General features: G+C 42.6%; 1 protein-coding gene across 1 annotated transcript; it reads right to left on the bottom strand.

Annotated features, from left to right (window-relative positions):
* Positions 1–1,505: 1,505 nt before the first annotated feature.
* msantd2 (Myb/SANT DNA binding domain containing 2) lies at positions 1,506–8,961 on the bottom strand. Its single transcript, XM_040182670.2, has 4 exons — positions 7,167–8,961; positions 5,199–5,454; positions 5,042–5,105; positions 1,506–4,024 (listed from the first exon to the last, which is right to left on the bottom strand). Exons 1-4 carry the CDS (start codon positions 7,659–7,661, stop codon positions 3,166–3,168), a joined length of 1,674 nt encoding a protein of 557 aa, XP_040038604.2. The 5' UTR covers positions 7,662–8,961; the 3' UTR covers positions 1,506–3,165.
* Between the last annotated feature and the right edge of the window lie 15,608 nt (positions 8,962–24,569).

The raw sequence follows: 24,569 nt of genomic DNA, 5'->3' as shown, positions 1-24,569 counted from the left end.
CAGGACCAACCCTGCGGTTCTCCCTTCCCTTTCACCAATTTGATCAGATTTAATGTTGACAAGTGTCCATCAGTTCCTCAAAATCAAATGTGACATCCTACCAAGTATATAAATATAAATATATATATATATTATTTTTTTTCTGCCATTTTTTGAAGCATTTTCTCTCAACCTAAACAAGAACATTGGGTGAAATATACATTAATGAAGTGGATCAATGAAACAGGGAGGAGGTCACTGGTCATACTGGTTTATAGAGCAGAGACACGCTCTTCTTTTGGACAGACACACAGGCGCTGCACTAGAGGACATTTTGATCAGTTCAGGTCCATGTTACAGAGGAGTTCACCTTGTTGGTACGCTCTGCAGTTGGACAGTATGAGTTTGATCCATGATGCTTTGATGATGAGCATTAGCATTGACTAGTCACATGTAAATTCAGGGATATGTTCTGTTATTACACATGGGGTTATTACACATGTATTGTGAACAAAAGATTTAAAATACACAAAATCATAATGGGATATACTGCATATGCCCATTATGTAATTTAAAATTCATTCATTCCGTTCACTTGCTAAAGTCTTGCTAAAAGGTTTTGGTTTGTGTCTACACATAGGTTCCTCCCCATGTGACTGAGCTGAGTTCATCGCTCAGCCTGCTTCCAGTTACTGATGCCCCTCAAACCGCCTCGTTGCTCCACACTGACGGCTCGTTGAGTTCTTTTCATCAACAGCTCTGTCACCACCTGCTGGTCACATGGGTGAATTGCACACTCTCAAACTTCTCAGGTGCACACAGTGATTGATGGTCTACATCAGAGGTCACACACACATGAGATATAATCTGCAAATTGAATGTTTCTTCTTTCAATATTGGCTCTGTATTCTTCTTTTTTTTTTTTTTACAACTGGCTCTCACACATTTGTCAGTTTATTATTTATTGTTATCATAAACAAGGTCATCATGTTTGTGGAATTTATTCAGCCTTTTCTTCATCCATCCATTGTCAAACCGCTTATCCTGCACACAGGGTCGCGGGGGGGCTGGAGTCCATCCCAGCCAACTTCGGGCGATAGACAGGGTACATCCTGGATTGGTCGCCAGCCAATCGCAGGGCTACACAGAGACATACAACCATTCACACTCACACTCACACACCTACGGGCAATTTAAAGTCCCCAATTAACCTGATCCCCAGAGCATGTCTTTGGACTGTGGGAGGAAGCCGGAGAACCCGGAGAGAACCCACGCAGACACGGGGAGAACATGCAGACTCCACACAGAAAGGCCACTGGGTGGAATCGAACCCAGGACCTTCTTGCTGTGAGGCAACAGTGCTAACCACCACGCCACCGTGCCGCCCGCCTTTTCTTCAATCAGTAGCAAATATATTACACGTCTTCACAGTCTAGCAACTTAGACCTGGACCTTTCATTGGAACATTGAATATGACATGACAAGGAACTTTAAATTGATCGGATTGTTTAAATGAAGAGATTCACTTTTCACCGTGTGGCAAATGACAGTAAGTGCCTCATTTATTGTTTTTTCAAACATGTAAACATACAAGACGGTGACTTCAAAACATTCACATACGAGACATGGTGTCAACCAATAAAATATAAAATATTAGATATTCATCTTCATAGACTGTATACCGAAACAAATGAACATTGCAAGTTTTCAAAAGCGAAAATGCTTAAGAACATCAATATTTTTAAATATATATGTGTATGTATATATATATATACATTATAGATATTTCAGGTAGATTTCATGTATCTATAGATTCAATATGGACCTGTCCCTTTTTTGATACTTCTCTACACTCGTCCTCTCCTGGCACATTGCACGTCAACTTTCTTTACCTGACTTTAAGTCGTAGCTCAGGCTCAAGGCCCGTTTCACACCCATCAGAAGGAGTGTGCGTGTTGGTCTACCACTGCAGCTGGGGAGGCTCCAAAAGATACGGCCCCCAATACGTATGACAGAAGGGGGGGCGGGGGGGCATTCTACATGGATGCAGCGTTTGGTCTCTTTACTCTCCGTTGGTTTTACCGGGGACAGAGCTGTAATGTAAAAACGAGGAGGGTGGAGCTCACGTGGATGATTTGAAAGCACTTTCTGAATTAAAAGCCAGTTGAGATGTACCTGAGGGCCCTGAGTGGTGTGGCAGTGTTTCAGAGTATCTAGCTCTTGCTTCTGAAGGAGCAAAGCCCTCAACACCGCAGACGAGGCATGTGGATGTGCAAGGTCTGGTATGTGAGCGTATGCGCCAATCAGGAACACGTTATCATATCCATCATCATGTCGTTAACACCACACAGGCATCCTGCAGGATGTACTCACAAAGAACATGAGAAAGGAGCGACATGTCGCACTTCTACAGTGTTGCTAAGGCAATTCTTTTCTTTACATCGGTTGCTCATCATGACAAGCAGTCTGAGAAATCTTTCATTAGTGTGCATTATTTACAGCGCTGTTGGCAACACGTAGCGTTTTATTTACTTGCTGCGCAAAGCTGCGACTCCAGTTCGGCATTAAGCGTCAGCGCTGAATTGAAATGGAGAGGAAACCACCAAGGCGGCCGGCCCGTTGGGTTCGTGCACCGTCTCCCAGGTACCTCCCTGCATGGAGTCATCCCCAGCTGCAGCTCCGTTACACAGAAACCAGCACGCCACTCCTCTCGGCTCCGGACCTCCACAGTCACAGTAATGGCAGACTTGAGAATAAATCCATCCCACTGTCCCCTCGCCGCCTTGTTCGGTACATCCTACGGAGGTAGACGTATGCATGCTGCAGTAGTTACCTAGCCAACCCCACGCTCCCTGATGAGGGAATACTTATCTACACTAAGCGAGCAGCAGACACCTTTGTAGTGCACATAAGCTTTAAATAAGAACATACTTCTTGGATATTGCAGCTCTGTTATACTTAAGTTATTGTAGCTGCAGCTCTGCACAATACATCTGCTTTGTAGTCACTCCTTTTGGACCTAATTAAGGGCCCGATGAGAAATCAGTTCAATAGGCTGTGAAAATATGGCAGACTCCTGCACACATGCGTTGGAAGAGACAGAGCCCCCTTTCTGGGGCCCGGCTGGCGGGAACGCTGTGCTCATCGTATCTTCAGTCAATACAAGGTGCGAAACGCCGTGTTTGGTTACGATGTGTCTTTGTTGTTGTATTTCAAGGGACAGCCGACAGCCGTCTCCAGGCACTCCAGCAGGGAGCCCGCCGACAGGAAGTCCAGCTCCACCTCGATGAATTTGATGTAAATGGCGAATCGCTGCGGCGAGTCCTCCGTCCCGTCCCCGTTCTGATTCGCGACGCTGCAGTTCTCCTGCAGGAAACGCGTCACGGCGGGGGGTTCGGCGTGGCCGCAGTGTTTGCCGGAGCCCTGGAAGTGCTGGAAGAGACTCTGCTGTATGGTCCTCTCCTCCGCTATGCCCAGGTAGCAGTAGGTTACCTCTCCTACAGTCCTTTCCCACTTCTCCGAACATTCTCCGTCGTCCTGGCTCTGCGCCCCGTTAGGCCGAGGCCAGCTGAGGTCTTCCGCTTCGTAGCCGATGGCGTACAGTCCGTACGCCTTTGGGATGTCCCCGGGAAGGAGGTAGTGGGATGTGCCCTTGCCGCAGCCCGTGGCCCTGGACTGGGACACTGGGATCCAGTCCACCTCCATGTGCAGCTCCAGGCAGCGCGCCTCGCTGATGGTGATGTCCAGGAACTTGTAGTAGACGTTCTTCCAGTTCATCTTCTGGACCCTGGTCATGACCACGCGGCCCTCGGGCTTCTCCGGGTTGAAGTACTCGCGGAGCCTCTTGCCCAGCGGTACCTGTGAGCTGATCTCGGCGTAGTGGTACCGCACGTCCTCGCGCCAGCGCGTGTTGTAGCCCACGCCGAAGATGGCCAGCTTGTTGGAAAGGTGCAGCCGAGAGAACTCCGTCCACGTCTGGAAGTGCTCCCATTTCAGCTGCACCGACTCCAGGATGCGTATCACCGTCTGCATGGTCTCTCTTTTCCTGCGGAGACCACCGGGCACAGAATGGTTCAAACAAGCCCAGAGCTATCACACTAACCCAATAGCACCTTGTTAGCCTCTATGAAGCATTAAGTGCAAAGGTCAAATATGAGAACACCCAGCAGTAACATAAAGATTCCTCAAAGCACTTATGAGTGGCATTTTAAAACATCCAGGGAAACACCTCATGGAGGCACATTATATTACTTATAATTAGTTATAATGCATTATGATATAATGCTTAAAGCACTGTATAATTATAGTAATAAGCATTCGGAAATATTCATCATGCTTAATTAAAGCACTCTTGACACATACCGATTTTATAACAAATGATATTGTCAAGTACTATAATGTTTCATAATTGCTGGTCACTCATTGACGAGGATATAGAATTTCCATTATTCTCCGCTACATAATACATTACAATCACTTGTAAAGAACCACGAGGTCTTCTCTCGTGCACACGGTATGCTCTCTCTAACATTTTGAGTTCTTGCATAGATTGTGACACATTTAAACACGGAGCACATTTTGTAATAACAGTGGTTATAAGACATGAGAGCGGTGCTTCATGTCGCCGCACCCTCTGAATACGCTCCACTAATGGAGGCAGAAAAGGCACCGAAAAGGACTACTGAGCTAAAATACTTCTTTGGAAAATAAAAACAGCAATTATGATGTGTTATGATACTTAAACGTATGAGTCATAAAAGGTATGAATGTGTTTATTGATTTAAAGCATTATGAATATAGACATGGGAGTCATAAAGTACTAACGCTCCTAGCTTCTGTCTCTCCTTGGCACTGTTACAAAGATCTAACGCATATCTATAAACATATTCAACCTAACATCCATGACTGGTTTTTACCGGATATGTAATGTGGCAGATGGAGGGCAGGTTGAGCACATCCACTCAGAGGATTTGGAGACACAGAGTTGGCTTTGCAGCAGAAGTTTCACACGATTCATTCCCAACTTCATAACAGACATTTCACTATGTTATAGTTGACTTACTGGATTTGTTCCGACAGCTCTATTTGGATCTGTAGAGCTCGGTTTTTAGGCATCTGGATTTCTTCTAAAGAGGAAAAGAAACACACACCAGAGCTTAAACCCACTGTTTCCGCGTCTCTTTCACTGCTATCTGCTCACTCGCTGCCAACGCACTCACCAGTCTCCATGTCCCCCTCCTGGAAGGCAGAGTCCAGCACCTGGTTGCACCAGTCCTCCTGGGAGAAGTCCTCCAGGGTGCTGCTGTCAGACTCCATCTCCTGGTACAGCCCGCTGCTATTGATGAGCACTGGGGCACAGCTCTGGGAGTCCCAGCCCCCCTGTCCAAACACCTTCTCCAGCTGCTCGATGGTGTAGCTGCTCTTCCTCTTGCCGATGCCGTGCTCCTTCACGCGGCTGTAGCAGCGCCGCAGCGTCTGTGTGTGGTGGTGGGACAGACACAGGATCCGCTCAGCTGTTTGTGGCTGGAACTACAGTTCTACGGAGCAGTGACTCACATCACGGCACTAAAAAGCTAACATTAGGCTGGACACCAGGTCTCATGACTTCCTGCCCCCAGCACCAAGCTGAAGGAGGACTAGTGTTCTAGTGAGGACCGGTAGTCGTCTCATTGAGATGTCTTTTAACCTAGAGGGTCTTTGACAGACAGCAAGACTAAAACCTCTTCAGCTTGACTTAACAACAAACCTGATTCAGACATCTAACCAAAAGCACACGGCTTTGACAGGAAAGTAGAAATGCTGATTTATTTCCAAGATTATAAGACTTTAACTAGTTTCCTATTTTTATTCATATGTTAAAGCTCAACAAGAGGTTCATAAAATAAGGGTAAACGGTAGTGGTTCAAAATTAGCCTTAGTGAACTAACCCAACACGATACACTATGAATAAAAGCATCATATATTTTACATCCGATAGCAAATGGCTAAATAAGAGACGGGTTCATACAACAAAAACTTTGAGGAGGTTTGTAATTCAGAAGTCAACTAACGTACACATGGTAAAATATGTTAAGCACCTTTAAGACAATCGTAAACTAAAAGATGTAGATGTACCATGATGTGCAAGTTTACCATGAAGCAGTGAAAAAATAAAAAATAAAAAATAAGCAGCCTTAAAAAAAAAGTGTTCAGTGCTAAGAAGTGTTCTTAGCTCAAACATCCCAGTCAGCGGAGAAAGAGCTGTTCACAATCAAAGGCACCAACCCACGCATGACACGTGACTTTGCCACATGGTGTTTCTCCTGATGTCGCCTTAGAAGGAGAGCGATTCCACTCAGTGTCCACCCATTTTATTATTTATTTATTATTTTATTCCCCTCCACTTCAAATGATGACATTTAAAAGTGTGTCCTTTTTAGTGCCATCTCGTGGTTTGTGGGAGGTTGCAGCCAACCAAATACCCCTCAGATCAGCCCCTCCCCTGACAACAGGGAGGGGGGGTATCTTTGTTAGAAGTTTATTTAGTTTAGGTAACTATGGGCGACCATTATCAATATGTATTCTACATGACTAAATTGTTCTGAAAAAGATATACCACATTTAAAAACTGAATTAGAAATTTTGAACTATTTGAAGTCATTGCAATCTCACAGGAAACAAATAAAAAATGAATGCTGTTCATAAAGAACAAACCAGCCAAACTGTTAGTTTACAGAAACAAAGCTTTTGACTGATCAAGCTCGTTGTTTTGGGGATTTTATTAGAAAACATGATTATCTCCCGCGCGACCTAATGATTCTTTTGTTGCTGCTCATTTCTTTAAAAGCTTTTGGAATTTACATTTTCATATTTAAGAAACAGGGACGCTGAAAAGGAAAATATATGCATGTCCCATAAATATGGAAGGTTGACACAACATTGGGCTGTTCTTTCTTGTGACAGGTGTGCTTGATCTAAATAAACGCTCTGGTCACATGTTGATTTCAATTACAACCTCAAACAATGAGGTGGTAAAAATTGTGATATTGTTTATGCGGGGATCATCGCGCGGAAATAACGTAAGCCAATAGAAATAACATAAATAAATCTATTGAGATGTCCCATTACGGTCTTGAGACGCGTCATCACATGATGTCAGGTCAACAGCGTGTGAGGATGGAGGGCGGACATGCGCCGCCTCGTTTTACCTTCATCCTCTCCCTGCACTGGGACGGGGTCCTCTCGTATCCCAGCTCCGACAGGGCTCTGGATACCCGCTCGTACATGGCGGGCCCGGGGGCCTTACCGGAGAACACGGTGCCCGCCACCTCCAGCTGCTGCATCCGCGCCTCCGTCAGCCTCTCGTTGCCCCACACCGCGATGAGGGCGTTCGTCTCGGACGGGGTCCACGACATCCCCCGGCAAGCCGTGAAGCTGTTGGAGGATGAGGCCGCCGTCCGGCCCGCGGTCCCCGAGCCCACGTTCAGAGGCGAGAAGCGGTTAGGCGTCGAGGGGTTGGAGTGGTATTGATTGCTGTCACTCAAATCCTCCGACTCGGGGGATGGCACCTCGGTTTTCGGTATCTTTAACGGCGTCGATATCTCCGGAGAGTGCTCCGCTGTACTGGACGCCGCCATGTTTCCTCTGTTGCTAAGGGGAGGGGGGAGGGAGGGTGACGTCTGGGGCTGCGCGCTGGGAGGCATGGAGAAAAACCCGGGCTGGATCCGAGGGGGGAGTCGCAGAGGGAGGATGTTGGAAGAGTTTGACTGTCGTTATTGTCAGAGGTCATAATTATGAGCCCTCTTTTTCCACTCCAAAGGTGTCTTGGTTGGCAGCACACATGGTTTGCATGTGTTTATGTTTTGATAATAGTAATAAACGGCAGTTTTTCTTAGTAAGAGAGTGTCGCTTTTTCAAAGGTTTTAATTTTACAACAGACCCTTTTTTCACTGCAGACATTTGGAGTTATCGTAGCAGGAGAACAGGGAATATCATCTGCAATAATGTTTGACTTTTCCGTAAACATAGGGTGTACTGTTACTTATTTTTCCTCACATGTGTAAATATAAGTAATAATATCCAACAAAAGGCTGCAATGTATTATTATCTACAAAAGTACTAACGGGATTTTTATGAACAATAAATCATTTACTTTTGATACACACTTGTTTTCACTGTGTTAATAATGTTATTAATGTCACGAAAGGTCAGCAGTAATAAAAGCATTAATGTCAGCATGATGTGCTAACATGCTTAGAATGACGGTGCTCACAATTTAGTTTAGTGGTATGATGCAATGATTAGTTTTGTGAACAGAAGGCAAACTAAGTTGAACATGAAATGTAGACACATTTGCTTATTTAAATGAAAAATGTTCAGTTTTAGGTTGTTGTTTACAGTATATTTATTGCGAATGTTGCACATTTTGGGGGTATTTGTGTATGGAAGATGCCTATTGACAAAAAAAATGTCCAATGAGTGGATTCTATAACACTCCCAGTGATGTGTTGTCCAACAAGTCCCTGCCATAGGCACTAAATAACACCTTTTATTGGATTTTTATTGTATAATTGGTCATTTGATGACCCGAGTGATTGATTGTGTCATTGTTAACTTCATCTTTTCCATGACAATGTGTGATTGGCTTCCCTCTGGGACTACAAGTCATTCCAGCCTGCTCTGCCATCTGTGCAGGGTTCTGTGTGTGCGTGTGTGTGTGTGTGTTGGTCAGTAAGGTCCTGACCTGGTCAAAGCGCCCGAAGGATCCTTCTTCAGATGAGGCTTACATACTAGCTGTCCAATACAGGTCAATGACAGGAAACAGTAGACTGTCTAACCTTTATATGTCAAAGCTGCAGCTATCAATGAGCTGTCGTCGTTTGCTTCTGGAGTTAATTGACTTTCTGGAAGTGCGGTGCATAGTTGTATAGAAACTAAACAATGATTCTTTCGATGTTGTATTTATTTTCATTGTCAATGTCAAAGTGTGCTTAAAAGACGGACAACAAATGAACGTGTTGTGTATCTTGTTCCTCCTTGCAATAGAGCTCCAATGTCAATGAGCCCCACCTCTGCACTTCATGAACACACACACACACACACACACACACACACACACACACTGTAGTTTATTTTCAGTCAATCCCACATCCACTCTTGTACTGCACCAAATATAGAGCGGCGCACCAAATGTGTAAAATGTGCTACTTAGTGCAAGCTAAGAAACAGAAACTGTAAAAAAATATTTCATTTAAAATGCTTTGATGTGCAGAATCCCCCTTTCGATACGACTGATGAGTCTCCCAGATTCGGTCAGCTCATTCAAGATAAAAGTTAAGACCTTCTTCTTTGATATTGCTTATAGTTAGGGCTGGCTCAGGTTAGCCTGGACCAGCCCTTAGTTAAGCTGCTATAGGCCTAGATTGCTGAGGGACACACCGAGCTTCTCTCTCACTCTGTCAGGGGATGCGTGGGGGAGGCAGGACTCAGACGCAGACTTCTCGGAAGACAAAAGACTTTAATAGTCAAAAGGCAAAATCAAAAGGCCAAGGGGCAAAAACACACAAACCAGGGGGAAAAACAGCAGGTGGGAAACTACGGACATCCACGACAATAGACAATGACGCAACAAGTGACACAGGAGACACACGGCTTAAATACACAAGGGAGGTGCAGGTGATTGGACACAGGTGGAAACTATTAGACAATCACAGGGGATGACGGGACAAGGCAGGAAGTGAAGTTACCCGGGGACACGAGTGGCAGAAAACTACAAAATACAACAGGAAGTGAACCACACCGTGACACTCTCACCCTCTGCTTCTACAATAATCCACGTTTTATTATAGCACATGAGCAATTCAGCTTCTTTTGTGCTTTCTCGCCTTGCAGATCTCCATAGATTGTTGTTCCGTCTGGACCCTGGTCCTGACTCCTGCCTGGCCCCAAGGACACCTACCGCTTCTAACCCAATTGATGTTCCCATTTCTATTGTTGTAAACATTAAATGCACATCACTAACTTTGTTTCTTTCACGGAGTATTTGTGCTTTCCCACCTCACAGGTTTCTGTGGATCATGGTTTCTTCCCTCTGGTTTTAATTTTTGAGAGTTTTTTCTGTGCCGATGTGAGGGTTTTGGGACAGAGGATGTTGCATATGTACAAACTGTAAAACCCGGTGAGGCAAATTTGCAATTTGCGACTTTGGGCTATATAAAAAAAAAATGAAAAAAAATCCCTTTATTCATTCCATATATATTGGCAGAGATTTGATGGAAAAGTGGGCTTTGACTGGATTTGCCACTGGCACATTCCAAATCAGTAAGGTCAAGTCTTCTGTGGCCTCATTTGTGTTTTAATATTCCTGAAAGCACAGCCGAACAGAATGGTGAGGATTTGTTAATCTATGTGCCATCAAGAGTCGGCCAGTACGTTCTAGAAACATGTATGGACATAACTTAAAGTTAATGAGAGGGATCTTTATTTGCACATGTGCAGGACACTGGCTTCACCTTTTAGTACCACAAGCCTCATGACACCTCATGAATTCAAGTTTTTTCTAAGTTATAATCCTAAAATGATCATCAGAGGGATAGATGGCATTTTTGGAACCGTAATTGAGTGCTCCGACTGCATTTTAGGTGCCAGGATATTGTGTGAAGGATGTTTTTTATTGTTTGCAACTTAGAAATTGTGCTTTTCGTCATTGTTAGAATGTCATTGGCCTCAAAGAGGTGGCCACAATAATCATTAAATAACTTTAACACTGACTTAAACATGAAACAAATCGTCTAAAATGTCCTTACTCATAAGTCTGAATCTGAAAGCGTATATTATAGGAGGTCTAAAAATCAACCTTTGTGCTACTGACGGCTTCAAGATTAATTTCCCCCTTCAGTCAGGTGATGGATTTATTTTTGTCTCCATGCTCATCTTTGATCGGGCCACATCTGTTACCCATGAGCCTCAGTCTTAATGACAGTGCCAGCAATGCCCTGGAGTGTTTTCATTTAAGCGTATCTGAGGGAAGTCCTACTTATTATGGCTACAAACTCATTACTCTACATGTATGGAGTGACATGATGCTTATTAAGTTAAAGCGTGTCCCACCAGCTTACATGTCGTACGGTGGTCAGGTGACCAGGTAAGCATGTGCAGGTCTTTTTTTTTTGTTAAGCTCAAAGTGGTAAAAGTCATGTGACAGAGAGTAACATAGCATTTGATGCAGCAGGCTATGTCACACACACTCAATAAAATAAAACAACATGAAATACTGAGCATGTATGTCCAATGCTTTCAAACAGTTGTGTCAGACACACAGATGGATCCAGTTCCTGTAATAAAAATGTTTAAGTAACACCTTACTTAATTGTTAGTGAAGTCAATAGGACCCTGGCATTCTGCCCTCTTCTTGTATCATCACATTGAATATTCACTCTACATTTAAATGGTGCAAAGCAGTACAAAAGTTCATTATGCAGTAAAATAATTGGTTTGCCATATTCCAGTCATTTAGAAGCCCCTCCCTTTCTCTCTGGGAATGAGCCGTTATTTCAAAGAAGACTTTTCACATCTTTCATCAGCTTCAGTTGCATCTCATGCATTCCCATCGTCACAGTGCTTCTCCTGGATGCTTACCAGGTAGGTGTGAAATGACCATGACATGGGCTACTTCCTTGATACTGATTGCAGGAGACGCGTCATCTCAAGCATGGTGGAAATCATGTGTCTGTCCCCTACATTTAAGCTGCAGCAGACAGGGACAGGGACTAAGCCTAAGAAGTCCATCCCAATGAAATTAAGGGAAGCAGTTCAACACTTTAAACTATAGTCTTATGCTACAACATACTGCTTCCGCTATATTTCACATAGGATAAGAAAAATATGACATACCAGCAATGTTTACATCATTAATACACACAACTTTTTATGCTGATTCAAACATTGGTGAGTTTGATTCATAAACCTTTGCAGCTGACTGAAAGTATGCATTCGTGTCAACTCTGGAATTTTCCACAGGACACTACGGTCGGATTCTTAAACAAAAGAACCCCCATGAGTCTCCCGCTGACTCTCCTGATGGTGAAACTCAAACACTCCTCTTAGCCAAGCCTCCAATCAGCATTTAGCTCTTTAACTTCTTCCAGCTGGGTCCTTGCGCCCCCCTCCCTCCCCAGTGGATTCCCCTACCCTGAGCTAACCTCCCGGAGCGACAAGGAGGCCCAGGTGCTATCACTGAACGAGATGTCGGGGTAATTTGGCTCGGTGCGCCCTAACACACACGCCCTCCATACATCAGGGGCGGGGAGGGATTCTGGACATTAAACAATGTCTCATTAGGTTTGTTTGGAAGAGACAGGACACCTAATGAGACGCAGTGTAATGACCAAAAACATCTGATCTCCACCCGCTCTAAACAAAACATCCAGGTAGGGCCTGGGGTCAGGGCCAAAGTCATGTCAAGCCTCCCTGACTAAAGGAAGCAGGAGAATAGGGAGGGGGGGCACTGAGGGAATCCAAGTTCAGGCATGTATGAAGGAGAATGGCGAGTGACAATAGATCGTACTTATGTGGAGATGCCCTTTGTCTTCTGGATGCTCAAGAATGAATCCCTTGTTTGGTGAGTCTCATGGGATCTGGGTTTTATCTTTAATTTATGTTAATCAACGAGTAGCCTAAAGGGAATTTTAACCTTTTTTTTCAAAATCAACCACGTTTGCGAGTTTGTGAAGCAAGATGGGGGACATCAGGAAAACAGTGTTGTAACCGGTGCATCTGAAAGTTTGCGCGCCACCCAAAATGGCCAGCAGCTGGGCGCCACCACCCAATTAAATCTAAATTTCACGGACAGCTTTTTGAATTAGGGACATTTCTCAGCTCATTAACATCTCATGAATGTTAAAACAAAAGGCCAAACATTTGCAGTGATGATGATGATGTAGTTTGCAGTGTCATCAGAGATGATATTCATAAATCACAATCTGAATGCTGTGCTTTGTTTTGGTGATTCCTTTTCTGTTACAAGCCTGCACGTTGTTATATATTATGTGAGATTTAACATGGCAAACAGATTTCAGAAAGAGCGTTGGTTAGGGACACTCCCAAATCCCCCATTTCGTGTTCCTGCAGCCAGCTATATGAGGAGGGACTGCGTTGGTTTGCAATCCCCCAAATGTCAGGCATCAGTGAAAAGACAAAGGAAACAGTTGACAGGAATGAATGAAGGACTGCTAATGGTCATTGCTGTCTGTTGATCCGCTGTCCCCTCAGAGAGGGCTGTTTGGAGGGGAGGGCATTCAGGAGGTTGGAGAGGTGGAGTTGATGAGGGATGATGGTCCCTCTTCATAGTGGAGAGGAGTGCTGTGATCTTCCACCTCCCCCCTGCTGGACCTCAGGTGCGGAGCAGCTGATCCACCTAAAGGCCTCTTGACCCACGGCCTGTCCACAGCTCAATACGCCATTAGCCTGTGCAGCTGACCTGACCAGTGCGGCCCCCTCACTGTCTACTGCCGGGACGCTGGGAGACGCAATAATTTGTGCCCATGGAGACAAGTTAAACATTGGAGGAGTGTACCAGTTGTATTATTTAGTTTAGAATAGTGTTCAAGTGATTGTGTTTATGTAGTCTCAGTTAATACATATAGGAGCTTAAAATATGTTGAGAGGGTTATTTAATTACAATCAAAATCTCTTAAACCTGTGTCAACCACAGACCTTATTTTAAGCATCTGATCAAAAAGCCATTTTCTTTGAGACGAGTGAACTGTACCTATTTACTCCAATGAAGGATCTGGTGTGAGTAAGTCAGATCTTCAGAGTGGAACTATAGTTGTTGGGAGTATTATTGTTTAGTAGTCATGTTAGTTTGTATGCGCTCACTACTTAAAAAAGTGGTGTTGAAGTATAAGCTTTGAAATCAGTTTAAATGTCAAGATAATACAAAATCAGTTGTCAACTGATCAGTAAATGTGGCCACTTTGTCTTGGTGTTTTTTGGAGGGATTGGGTGCGGGGGTCATTGCCTTACAGGGAAGAATTGCACTGATTGGAGTCAGCCAAGCTGGTGTACGCCAGTCATCCGCGCATGCGTGGGTACCCGAGCTGATTCTGATCAAATTGACCTATCGGGCACCCCTGGTTAAGTATTTGAAGTTCAGGCTAGCATAGGCTGAAGCATCACGAACATCACGAAAAAAACAAATGCCAATAACTTCTTTCCATTAATGGGTTTAAAAATAATAATAATGATGTGAAGAACAATACTTGGAATGCTTAATGCATTCCAACAATAACTGCAAGAAGAAAAAAAATCACACCAAGTCTCACCTGCAACCGACCTCACCAGGGTCCACCCACAATGTAAGACAGTCTAAGGTCATTGAACTGAACCCCACTCTCTCGGCAAGCCCGAAGGACCTCCAGATCCTGCTTGTGGAAACTGTTCATTCGGATGCACCTGCAGAGCACAAACAATGGATTTCAGTTTGAAACACAGAGCCCAAAACGCAAAACGTGCACATCAATGGAAAGACAGTGGAGTCGGGTGGGAAGAATGGCCAGCAGCACCTGTATGCCTGTCCTTTGCTCAGCCTCTCAACAAACAGATCGATATTGTGCGACTCCAGCTTCGCTTCCTTCTCCATGAGCCTCTTCAGGAAGAAAACCACAGCTGCGATTTCTCTCCTCATCTTTCATTACGCTCCGACAGCCCCTGTAAAAAGTAATGCGGAAACTAGGTAACTATGAAAGAAATAGGAGTTTGAGTGAAAAGCTACACAACTAATTAGTCTCGACAGGTCAGAATCTTGTTTTAAAGATATCCAACTCGCAGAAGGAACGTTAAAGTTAACATTAGATAACTAGAAAACAACTAAAGATGTTTGTCCGGTAAGTGACCGGATTATGTTTGAGATTATTTTTATAATCCTGCTAGCTAGTTAGGCGAACACTCCAAATACTCCGCTCCAAATACGGCGCTAAGTTATTTAGACCGCACTGAGATGCATTTAAAACCGAGCTGATTGTGAAAACAGTGAGTATTCTGTTAAAGAAATATAAGGCATTAGCTTATTGTCAAACGTTAATGCCTTATTGTTGAGTTAGCAGCCTCATGCTGCTAAAAGAACACAGCATCAAGTTACTTTAGTGCCAAAAGTTTGAAAGTCTTAATAACTTGTGAGACATTTACATACTAATCACACTGAGGGACACCTATCTAATAAAGCTGAGACATGAGGCTTTCTGCATTTTGACTCTTGAGGTTTGGTTATCAACGCGCCCTTTTCCACACAGGACCCACCTCCTGATTGTTCATTGGTTCAAAACCAACCAACATGGTGGATTTATTGGTCGAGCACACGCTCGTTATGGAGTGAATCGTACTCCGTGCTATCATCAGTCACAGCTTCAAGCATGTTTGTTGTAATCCAATAGCAGCATCTAGGAATGTGAACGAAATTGTTTGACAAATTAGCCTTCTCAGTTTATTGTGAGACTGATTAATAAACTGGGAAAATGAGGTAAGCAAAATATGTGACATGACAAATTACTGAAATATGAATACCAATATTGGATGGAAAATTGTTCATCTACACCGCATCATTCACCTTTCGTTGTAGTAACCTAGAGTCCTTTTTATTATTATTTTTTGGTCCAAGTTTACATTCTGTCATCGACTGAGTCAACAAATATTAGAACAGTAAATACTAACGGGCTCAATAAGAATCATCATTGTTTAAAATAATGAAAAATAAAAAAACATCACTGTCATGAGTCAAGACGTTTGTTTAGGTTTATAGTGTATACGTTTCTTCACAAACTGAATGAAGTAGAGGTCGATGAGGCTTACAAAGCTAAAGAAACGATACAAAATCTTAGTTCGATCTCATCAGGTAATTTGCACTCTGGGCTAAGAACAAGTGAAACACAATCAGTGATTATGAAAAAAGTAGAATAGATATCAACAAGCAGTTTTTTTATAAAATAGTTGAGACTTCTGTCAACATTTGAAAGTTGAAATGGTGTTTGTAGCTGAAAGATTGGCGAAGCTGAAGAATTTGAAAGTTGAAGAAGTTCAAGAGGATTTGAAAACAAACTCCATTTGAAAACCATGTTAAAATATTAATGATTATTGATTTATATAAATTCAAACATAAGACGTAGAAAGCTGAAAAGTCAAAGTGCCACGGAAGAAATAGAAGAAGAAGTTGATTAAAGATTGGAAGAACAATACTTGGAATGCTTAATGCATTCCAACAATAAGTACTTTGTCTATGTTGATTCTTTTGTCAGGATTAAATGGAATCCCTCAGAGTGTTCTGAAAAATCAGTATACATAGACTATATCTTACTGGTGTAGAAATAAATCAATATAAGATTCAAATTTATGAATCATCTGAAATAAAATCACTAACAGCCCTATAAGTTCTATAAAAAAGTTGTGTTTGGAGTACTTTAAAACAGGTAAGTGCAGATCGTAGCCAATGTTTCAAACGTTGTCAAGCATTCATATATTTCGTGATGAGTTCAGAATAATCCTGTTCTGGCTCGGTTCTGGATTGTTTCTCAGCCAAAATGGTCGCTGCTTGGGTGAAACCGATTTTAACTTATGTCACTGAGCTTTTGATTCAAACTGTATAAAAGAAGGAAAGGAAAACATCAGATTGGTTAATTAAATGAGAATAAGGCTACAAGTCCAAACTACACACAGGCTTCAACAGCTCGGAGATTCTGCACCACCCACTCGTTTCACACTTGCAAAGAGATGAAATCACTATGTAACTCACATATCTTTGAATTAGCCCTTGCTGAATAATTGCACAGATGAGTGAATATTGTCATACACGTTCAAAATGCATATTTCCACCCCAAGGATTACTTTTTATGCACAGCACCGGGTAAAATAAGTTGTAATAATATCCTGAGTGTTCATACCGAATCCCTCTTTTATGCGAACAAAATTAAACGGATAAGAGTGTATTATTTTTGACCTTCATCTATCAAAAACCCTCCTCCCTGTACTTCACTGTCAGCACTCCTCAACTGACATGAGCTCCCGTGTGCACCTGGCATGTAAAAATCACAGCACCACAGTCCAATTGAAGAAAAAAAAAAATCTACGTGCTTATTGTGTTTTGTGCTGGCAGGATGTTTTCTCAGAGGACGGGTGTGCAGATGAGTTTGAATGGTTCTACCCAATAAAAATAATTATTTAGGGTCTGTAACTTTTGGTGTTGTGACATTTCCCTGCAAGGTTAAAGGTCACTGACCAAATGTCAGGAGTACAGGCAGATGGCCGACTGTTGTCATTGCCTAATATTGATCTTGTTGATACATCTGATCAACTGAGATACTAAAGTTTATCCTCTGTGTTTATGGAGGAGAATTTTAATTTTAAATCGTTAATTTCCACCATTATTACAGATGAACTTCTGTTGGAAGAATAAGGAAATGTTGCTGAGGTGAGTCATTTGATCTACAATTTTTCATTCATCTGCAGAGACAAAGAGTTTGCAAGGCTTTAGCGGTTATCCATTCATTTAATCCTTTTGTTAGGACAAAAGCCCATGACTCAGCAGGATTACCTGAAAGAAAAGGGTCCCAGAACATCAGAACATGGCTACCCCCCAATCCAACAGAAAGGGAGATGAATCTGGAATAATAAAGCAGGAAAAGGTTTGTGACTGTCAGTATATACGAATATGTGCACGCATCTGTGTGTGAGTGATGAGCAGCGTGTGTGTCTGTGTGTAGTGCAGCTTCCCTGCTGTGAGCCTAATTAAAAGGAACTGGGTGCAGAGGGGCTGCTTTGGCGCCCAACCGAGTCCCTTTATATCCCTGCTTCCCTCCCTCTCTATCCCCTGCCTTTGATTACCGTGGAGCACTAATGCCCCTCAATCTCTGCCGCACATGTGACCCCTCGGTGCCTGAGAGGAGGAGAGGAGATCTTTGTTGTGCTTTTATTTAGTCCATTTTTTCTGGAATTGAAATTAAATTGGACTAAATTTGACTAAGTAAGTGTAAAGGTGTTAGGATTGTAAAATTCAGGACTGTTTTCCCTCTGCTGCTCCGTTCAAACAACCCAGCCAGCAGACTGACTGCAACTCATTCTCCTTTTTAAGATCCTCTCCCAAAAATGAGACATACGTGTACATCAATGTTTGTACTAAATCCAAAGAGAGCTTGTAGCTACTTTATGGACCAAAAACCACATTTTTTCACCTTCACAGATATTTTTGTCTGAAAAAAAAGAAAAATACTTCAAATTGGGTGACGCGATGGAAACGTATTACATTCGGTACGGGATGGGGGCGCGTTCATGTCCTCACAATGGGCGTGGCCTTAGCTTATTCCATTCAGGGTCAATCTTTGGCCCCACTCACTTATGATATGATTGAATGGAGCTATTCACTGTAGAAACTAAACGGTTTTTGGTTCCATGCCTAGCTCTGAACATGTTTATTTCTAATGTAAACCTGGGTATTGTAACGTCTATGGGGATGTAGATGTCGGTGCCAGCCTCAAGCAGCCATTCAAACACCTACAATTTTTGGAGCTTGGGTATTGGTTCCTTTTCTCAGCAGGTCGTCGCTTTGTGTCACTAGCACTATACAGTAACCACATATCCTCAAACAAAGGTGACGTATGATATCTTAAAAAAAGTTACTCATCATTTTCATGTTCATTGATGGTGAATTAATTGATGATGTATACGAATCAGAACATTTGTCTACTCAGGATAAAACTGAGTTAGTTAAAGGTATTTAGGTACATTTACTAAATGATTGGCTTGTGAGTCAAAATAATAACGTAGGTAACATAATTATTCATTAAGCATAACATGTGGCAAGTAAACTAACGTGGGCTGGGAAAAGAAAAACGGCATCTATGCTGAAAGATCACAGTTGGACTCGCTTGTCCTTCAGCTGTTGTTAAGTGTCCTCGTTCATGATCACGTGCAGAACATGCTAAAGGATTTTTAGGTGATTTTTTATGTATGCTGACTCGTCGTCAGCATTTTTGCACTTTGAGTTCCCCTTGTCTCAAATCCAACGTATTTTTGATTAAATACTTTTAATTATGTCTGTGTAAGACAGGGGTGCCCACACTTTTCAGCCTCCGAGCTACTTTTCAACTAACCAAGTCATGGCGATCTACCCTCGCTTCCGAGAACCGGCCGGCTGGCACACAAAGTCACACCTCAGAAACAGGAGAAGGCCATGACTGTCACACAACACAGAATATAAAAGGGTTCTGGAGCGTTTTCCAGGCTGCTCAAGACCAAACAGGAAGCCTGGCCGGCTTCATGCAACAGAGGAATTATGGGGGGGGGGAGAGATCAGCTGTCAATAACGAGCTCTTCCACTTCCACGTGCACAAAAAACATGCACTTAAACACACAGTGGCCAATTTGAGTTTATCCTTGTGTGGAGTAAGGGACATAATCCCCTGCTGTAATTGCATTCGGGGGGTTTCTGAGAGGCTTGATATACCACTGAAGCCACTTTAGCGGCGGAAGACGCATCTCAAGGCTCTCCAAGGTCGGAGCTTGACAACATATGTCTCTCAATTCCTTAATCCCTCTATTCCAAAACAAGATGGCTAAAATACATGCTTCAGGGCTGGTAATTACTCCGACACCTCGATGCCCCTTTTGTTTTGACTCAATTTAAAATAAGGAACAATGGCAGATGCGTGAAAAATGAAAATCTACTAAAGAAGAGAGAAAGGAAAGTAAAAGACAGAAGAAGTTGTGGAGGGAGATGTGTCCATTTTTCCACCCTGACTTTTAATTAAAGTTGCTTTCAATGAGGTGCAGGGTTGGTATTGAAAGAGATCAAGTCTGTCCTTGGCAGGATTTAGAGTCTACGCTGTGATGGATTCACCATTCTGTAGCTTTGGTACGACAAAAGTAGGTGACTTAGTCAGAAATCACACCCAATATCACAGTTTACTCTGATACAGTCATGTGTTTGTACATTTTTTGTCTTAGAAGTAATTTTGTGTCAGAGAGTGCTGATAACGATTCAAGTATTTAGCTTCCCTATGTGCCCTTTGGCCAACCCTATTAACTCCGAAAGGAGGTTCCCTTCAAACCCAACTTCAGTCTGAATTACGTGCAGAGGGAAACATATCATCCAAAATCTTTATTTTAAACCGTTTAAAAAAATTGGGTTTTTGTTGTATACTGAAACACAAAAAAAACAAATACAAATTTCTTTGGTTTGGCAAAAAATGATTTAACATAAAATTGCTAGAAATTGAATAAAGTACTTCAGAAAGTTTCAAATGGGACATGAATGTGGTAGACGACCACCTCTACATCGTTGTTGTCTTCTCTTGACTCACTTAAAAAAGCATTTCATATGTAAAAAGAAGGTAATACAGGATATACAAAATAGTTTACTTTGAAACCTAATTGTCTGTGCTGTTTCATTCTATAGCAATAATATTGTTCGGAGACCGGGCTCCTTTTGTTTCTCACTGTGAACCTCAAGATCCAGATGTTTTAAGCACAGCTTCCCTATCTAATTGGCATTGTGCAGCTCCCTGTCATCATGCATGTTTTATCACAATTTCTTCATCAGGTCCAATGGAACTTGCATCCCTTTTGTTACAGTGTGACGGACCCCAGATGATACCAGACAGAGGTGGTCATCCATCACCCTTGTCATGCGTCCCTGCACCCCCTCCAACTATTCCACAGCCCACATCACAGCATGCATATTCACAGGAGCTGGTGTCCCGTCTGAGTGAGCTAAATTGCCCTACCCTGCGCTTCTCTTTCCTTACAGTCAATATTAAAATGGGCTAATAAAGAGGGGCAAGATTCCCCGTGGTAATGGCTCCCTGGAGACCCCCCGACTAATTAAAGGGCTGCCCCTTCCAATGAACAGTAATCACTCACGGCTCAGGGTGGACAAATACACAAGCTTTGTGTGGCCGAACAAACATATAGGATAAGAGAATGAAGAGATAACACCCCCCCGCCCACACACACACACACACACACACACACACACACACACACACACACACACACACACACTTGTATTAGTAAAGTCGACATTTTCTTTATTAAGAAAAGGTTCCTCAATGAAGTACCCTGATTATGTGGATTCAAGTTCAATCCTACATTAGATGCAACTCTTACTTCCAATCACCAAGAGGAAGAAGCAGAGAGACAAAGAGAAGACAAGGAGTCAAATTGTTTTACTTCCTATACAGAAAACCTTCCTTTTCATTTTTTGCACACTTTGCTGTGTTCTTAAGACGCAGAATAAATGTTTTCTTGATGAATCCCATTGTCCTCAACATTGGAGGACGAACAGGATGGTTATTATTTTTTCAGTGACCGCTGCATCCAGCGAACTAAGGAAGTAAAAATGGTTCCATCTCTGAAACTGTCTCCAATTAGCATAATTGATGTGAATGGTGTACTGTTTCTTTGTTTAAATATTATCATGCGCAAAATGTTATCCTAAATAGGAAAACCTTGGTGAATGACAAACTGTGTGAGTGGGTACTGGACTGAACGGAGGTCTGCCTTACGGTCCTGTTCCAATGGTCACATTGCTACAATCATTATAACAACAGGGTACAATGCAAATAATATGTTTATTTCCTCTGGAAAACCAACACTCTATTGTAAAGTTTGAGTCTCACTGATGAGTCTTGAATAAATAAGTGATTTTGTCCAATCTGGGCCGACCTGCTGTGATTGGATGAATTAAAAATTGTTCATAGATGTTTGCGGTGTGGTCATTGTCCTGCTGAGAAGAACGAACAATAAAAAAGAGCAGAAATCCTTTTAAAAGCCGTGCAGTCAAAGCCCCGATGAAGAAAACCATCAGGCTTGGAGTCTGCCGTTCGTGAGACATTCATCATAGTATCCTTCAGCTTTAAGGTCAGGTGTGCTTTGTAATGATGTGAAATGAGCACTATGCGTTGAACCAGCGCTGCATATGGCATGGAGTTTCCCTTTTACACATAGCACACAAAAAAGATGTCAGTGTCAGACACGCTCTTACCAACAGAAAATACTCTGTTTGGCCTAGGCGAGAGGTGGCAGCACAAGATGCAGTTCGTAATTGGATTGTACCATCACCCTCTTGGAATACGGCCGTTTGTATTTTTTGCAATCAATGAACAGGCTTTATCTACTTGGAATGCTAAGAAGTGAACTAGAGACCCGAAGGGCTGTGGTAATAGCAGTGAGCTGTCAATCAAACTAGCCCCGCCCCAAAGCATACCCTGCATTATGGTCTGTTTGACTCCAACAGGACAATAATTGACTAAATCTAGACTTGAAACTAGAGATTGAGAATATGAACTCATGTTCTACCTTTATGTAATCTGACGTCTACCTGCTACCAGAGAAGTCACCCCCTGCTGGTCAGTAGACAGAATGCAAGTTTTACGATGATGTTATAAACAACCAGGACTCTAGCTGTCCCTTAAATTTGTCTGGCAATTTTAGCATCCCCATTACATATTGGCAGTTAACTGTTTCACTATTATTCCACAAACTTTTGACTCGTATAATTTCCGTATTAGCCCTGTCCGGAAATTATCATACAGTCTCTTATTTCATAAAAACACCAGCCTTCAACCAGAACCTATTTTTTGCCCGACACGTGTGCATATATAAAAGTCCTGCCTAAAGGTGCAACACACATTAATGTACCATATGTATCATATTGTATCTGTTTGCAGTGAGGCTGACAAGTCCAGGCTGAAGATTCGGGGCTGATTGACCATAAAATACTAACAAGGCTCTCCTAACGATCTCAATGAAATGCTCAGTGACTTAATTAGATGATGTGCTGTGCATTTTAAGGGGTTCACTTAGGGGCATGGTCTCTAAAGAGATCAGAATTATTTTTTAAATACATGTGGGACGTGCATTCAAGGCATTTCTCTATCATGAGGCAAAATAAAACACCTTTAATTAAGACCCTCTGAAGTTACAAAAGGAAGAGTATGGTTTTGCCACATCACATATGTCATCTGGCCAATCAAACATGTTCAATGGTAAAAGGGTTACAAAAAGGTTATGGCATGGGTGTCCAAAGTCCCGCCTTGTGGCCAATCACGGCCCACGGTCATATTTCATACTGCCCGCAACTTTGGTGTTATAATGTATTATTTATGGCCTGCTAGAATTGTTAAATAAATTCTAAAACTTTAAAATGCAATTCCTCCTTTAACAGACAATAGACAGCATTACTTATAACTTGTGTTTAAAATGATCATGATATTTATCATCTTCATGGAGATTTAATGTTGGTTCAATTTTATCTGACCCTCCAGGAAATGGATGAAAGGCAGAGTTGTCTTTTTAGAGTTGTCTTTTTCTATTTCTACTCTACACTCAGATAAATATATAAAAAATCTATTTCACATGCGCAAATACATTTTTTGTCCACTCTATAAGTCTGGATTATATATGAAAATAATCAGTGTCTACATTTTTGTGTATTTGTAAGGATTTGTCTCTCATTAACTTGGTTTCTTTGAGTCTGCTCAGTGTGTCCACGAGAGGACAATGCCCTGCAAACTTAGGGGTTGCTAAGGAACTGCAGTGAGCATCCAATGCTCATCCAACTGAACAATCAGACTCATAGTGTCTGCAGACACATACAGGATGTCTAGGATTGGGCAGGTAAAACATGGTAAGACAAGGTCAAACTGCTTTTATAAGTTCAATGGCACGAATGTCAATAGATGGCATCTGAAACTCTTCCAGTAAAAAAAAAGCATGGCACCACCCATCATAGTAAAACAAGCAGCCTCTGATCTCAGGAGGCTGTAAATGACCATTATAGCCACTGTTACTTCCTGAGATGCCAACAATTAGTCCCTGCCGCCGTGCTAATGGCTTCAGTGTGGAAGATGTGAGAGCGCTGGTACCAGCGGCCTGGGAAGACCAGTGGGTGTCTGGAAAAGAGCCGCTCATCCTTCAATCCTAATTGAAAGACGCCATCTAGCTGGGTTTACGACAGGACGGAAGGGACGGGTGGAACGGGTGAACTTTGGGAGGTTTTGGCAATCTGGCCCTGTCCACCCCCTCCAAGGAACAGAAGAGGTGCAAAATGGACACCAGGTGGAAGAAGCATAACAGAGAAGCAGCGCGCGAGGATGCAGAGCGTTTAGCAATGCGCATGGTTGGCCGGCTGCATGATCGGTGTTTTTCTAGAGTTGTAAAGTTGTATGTCAATGTGTTAATATGACTTTGGATATGAAGAAGGCTGCGTTGTTATTTTCATACGGCCCTAGGAAAATGAATTCAGGAAAAACTATCCTATATATTATACTAAATATCTGTACATTATGAGGTTTTGAATGAAAACCGTGGCAAAAAACATACCCAGATTTCTTGGCACATGCCTGCTGTGTTTTTCCAACAGTTTTTTTAGGGTTCAACTGCCGTGGCGCAGTTAACCAAGCAAACCCTCGCATTTGCATCACAGTGCTGGACAGTATGAATGGGACTAAATTGAGAGGGAAAGGTTGACAGTGTCTCTGCTGTGTTGTGATGTCTGTTAATCATTACCAACACCCCTCTGGCTTCAATAAAGGAGAATAAAAGAATATAAAAGAACAATTTGGGCT

This window comes from Gasterosteus aculeatus, chromosome 7, assembly GCF_964276395.1.
Source record: "Gasterosteus aculeatus chromosome 7, fGasAcu3.hap1.1, whole genome shotgun sequence".
In the NCBI taxonomy this organism is placed as follows: Eukaryota; Metazoa; Chordata; class Actinopteri; order Perciformes; family Gasterosteidae; genus Gasterosteus; species Gasterosteus aculeatus.
Note: the sequence above shows the minus strand (reverse complement) of the source record. Positions and strands in the feature narration are given on the sequence as shown.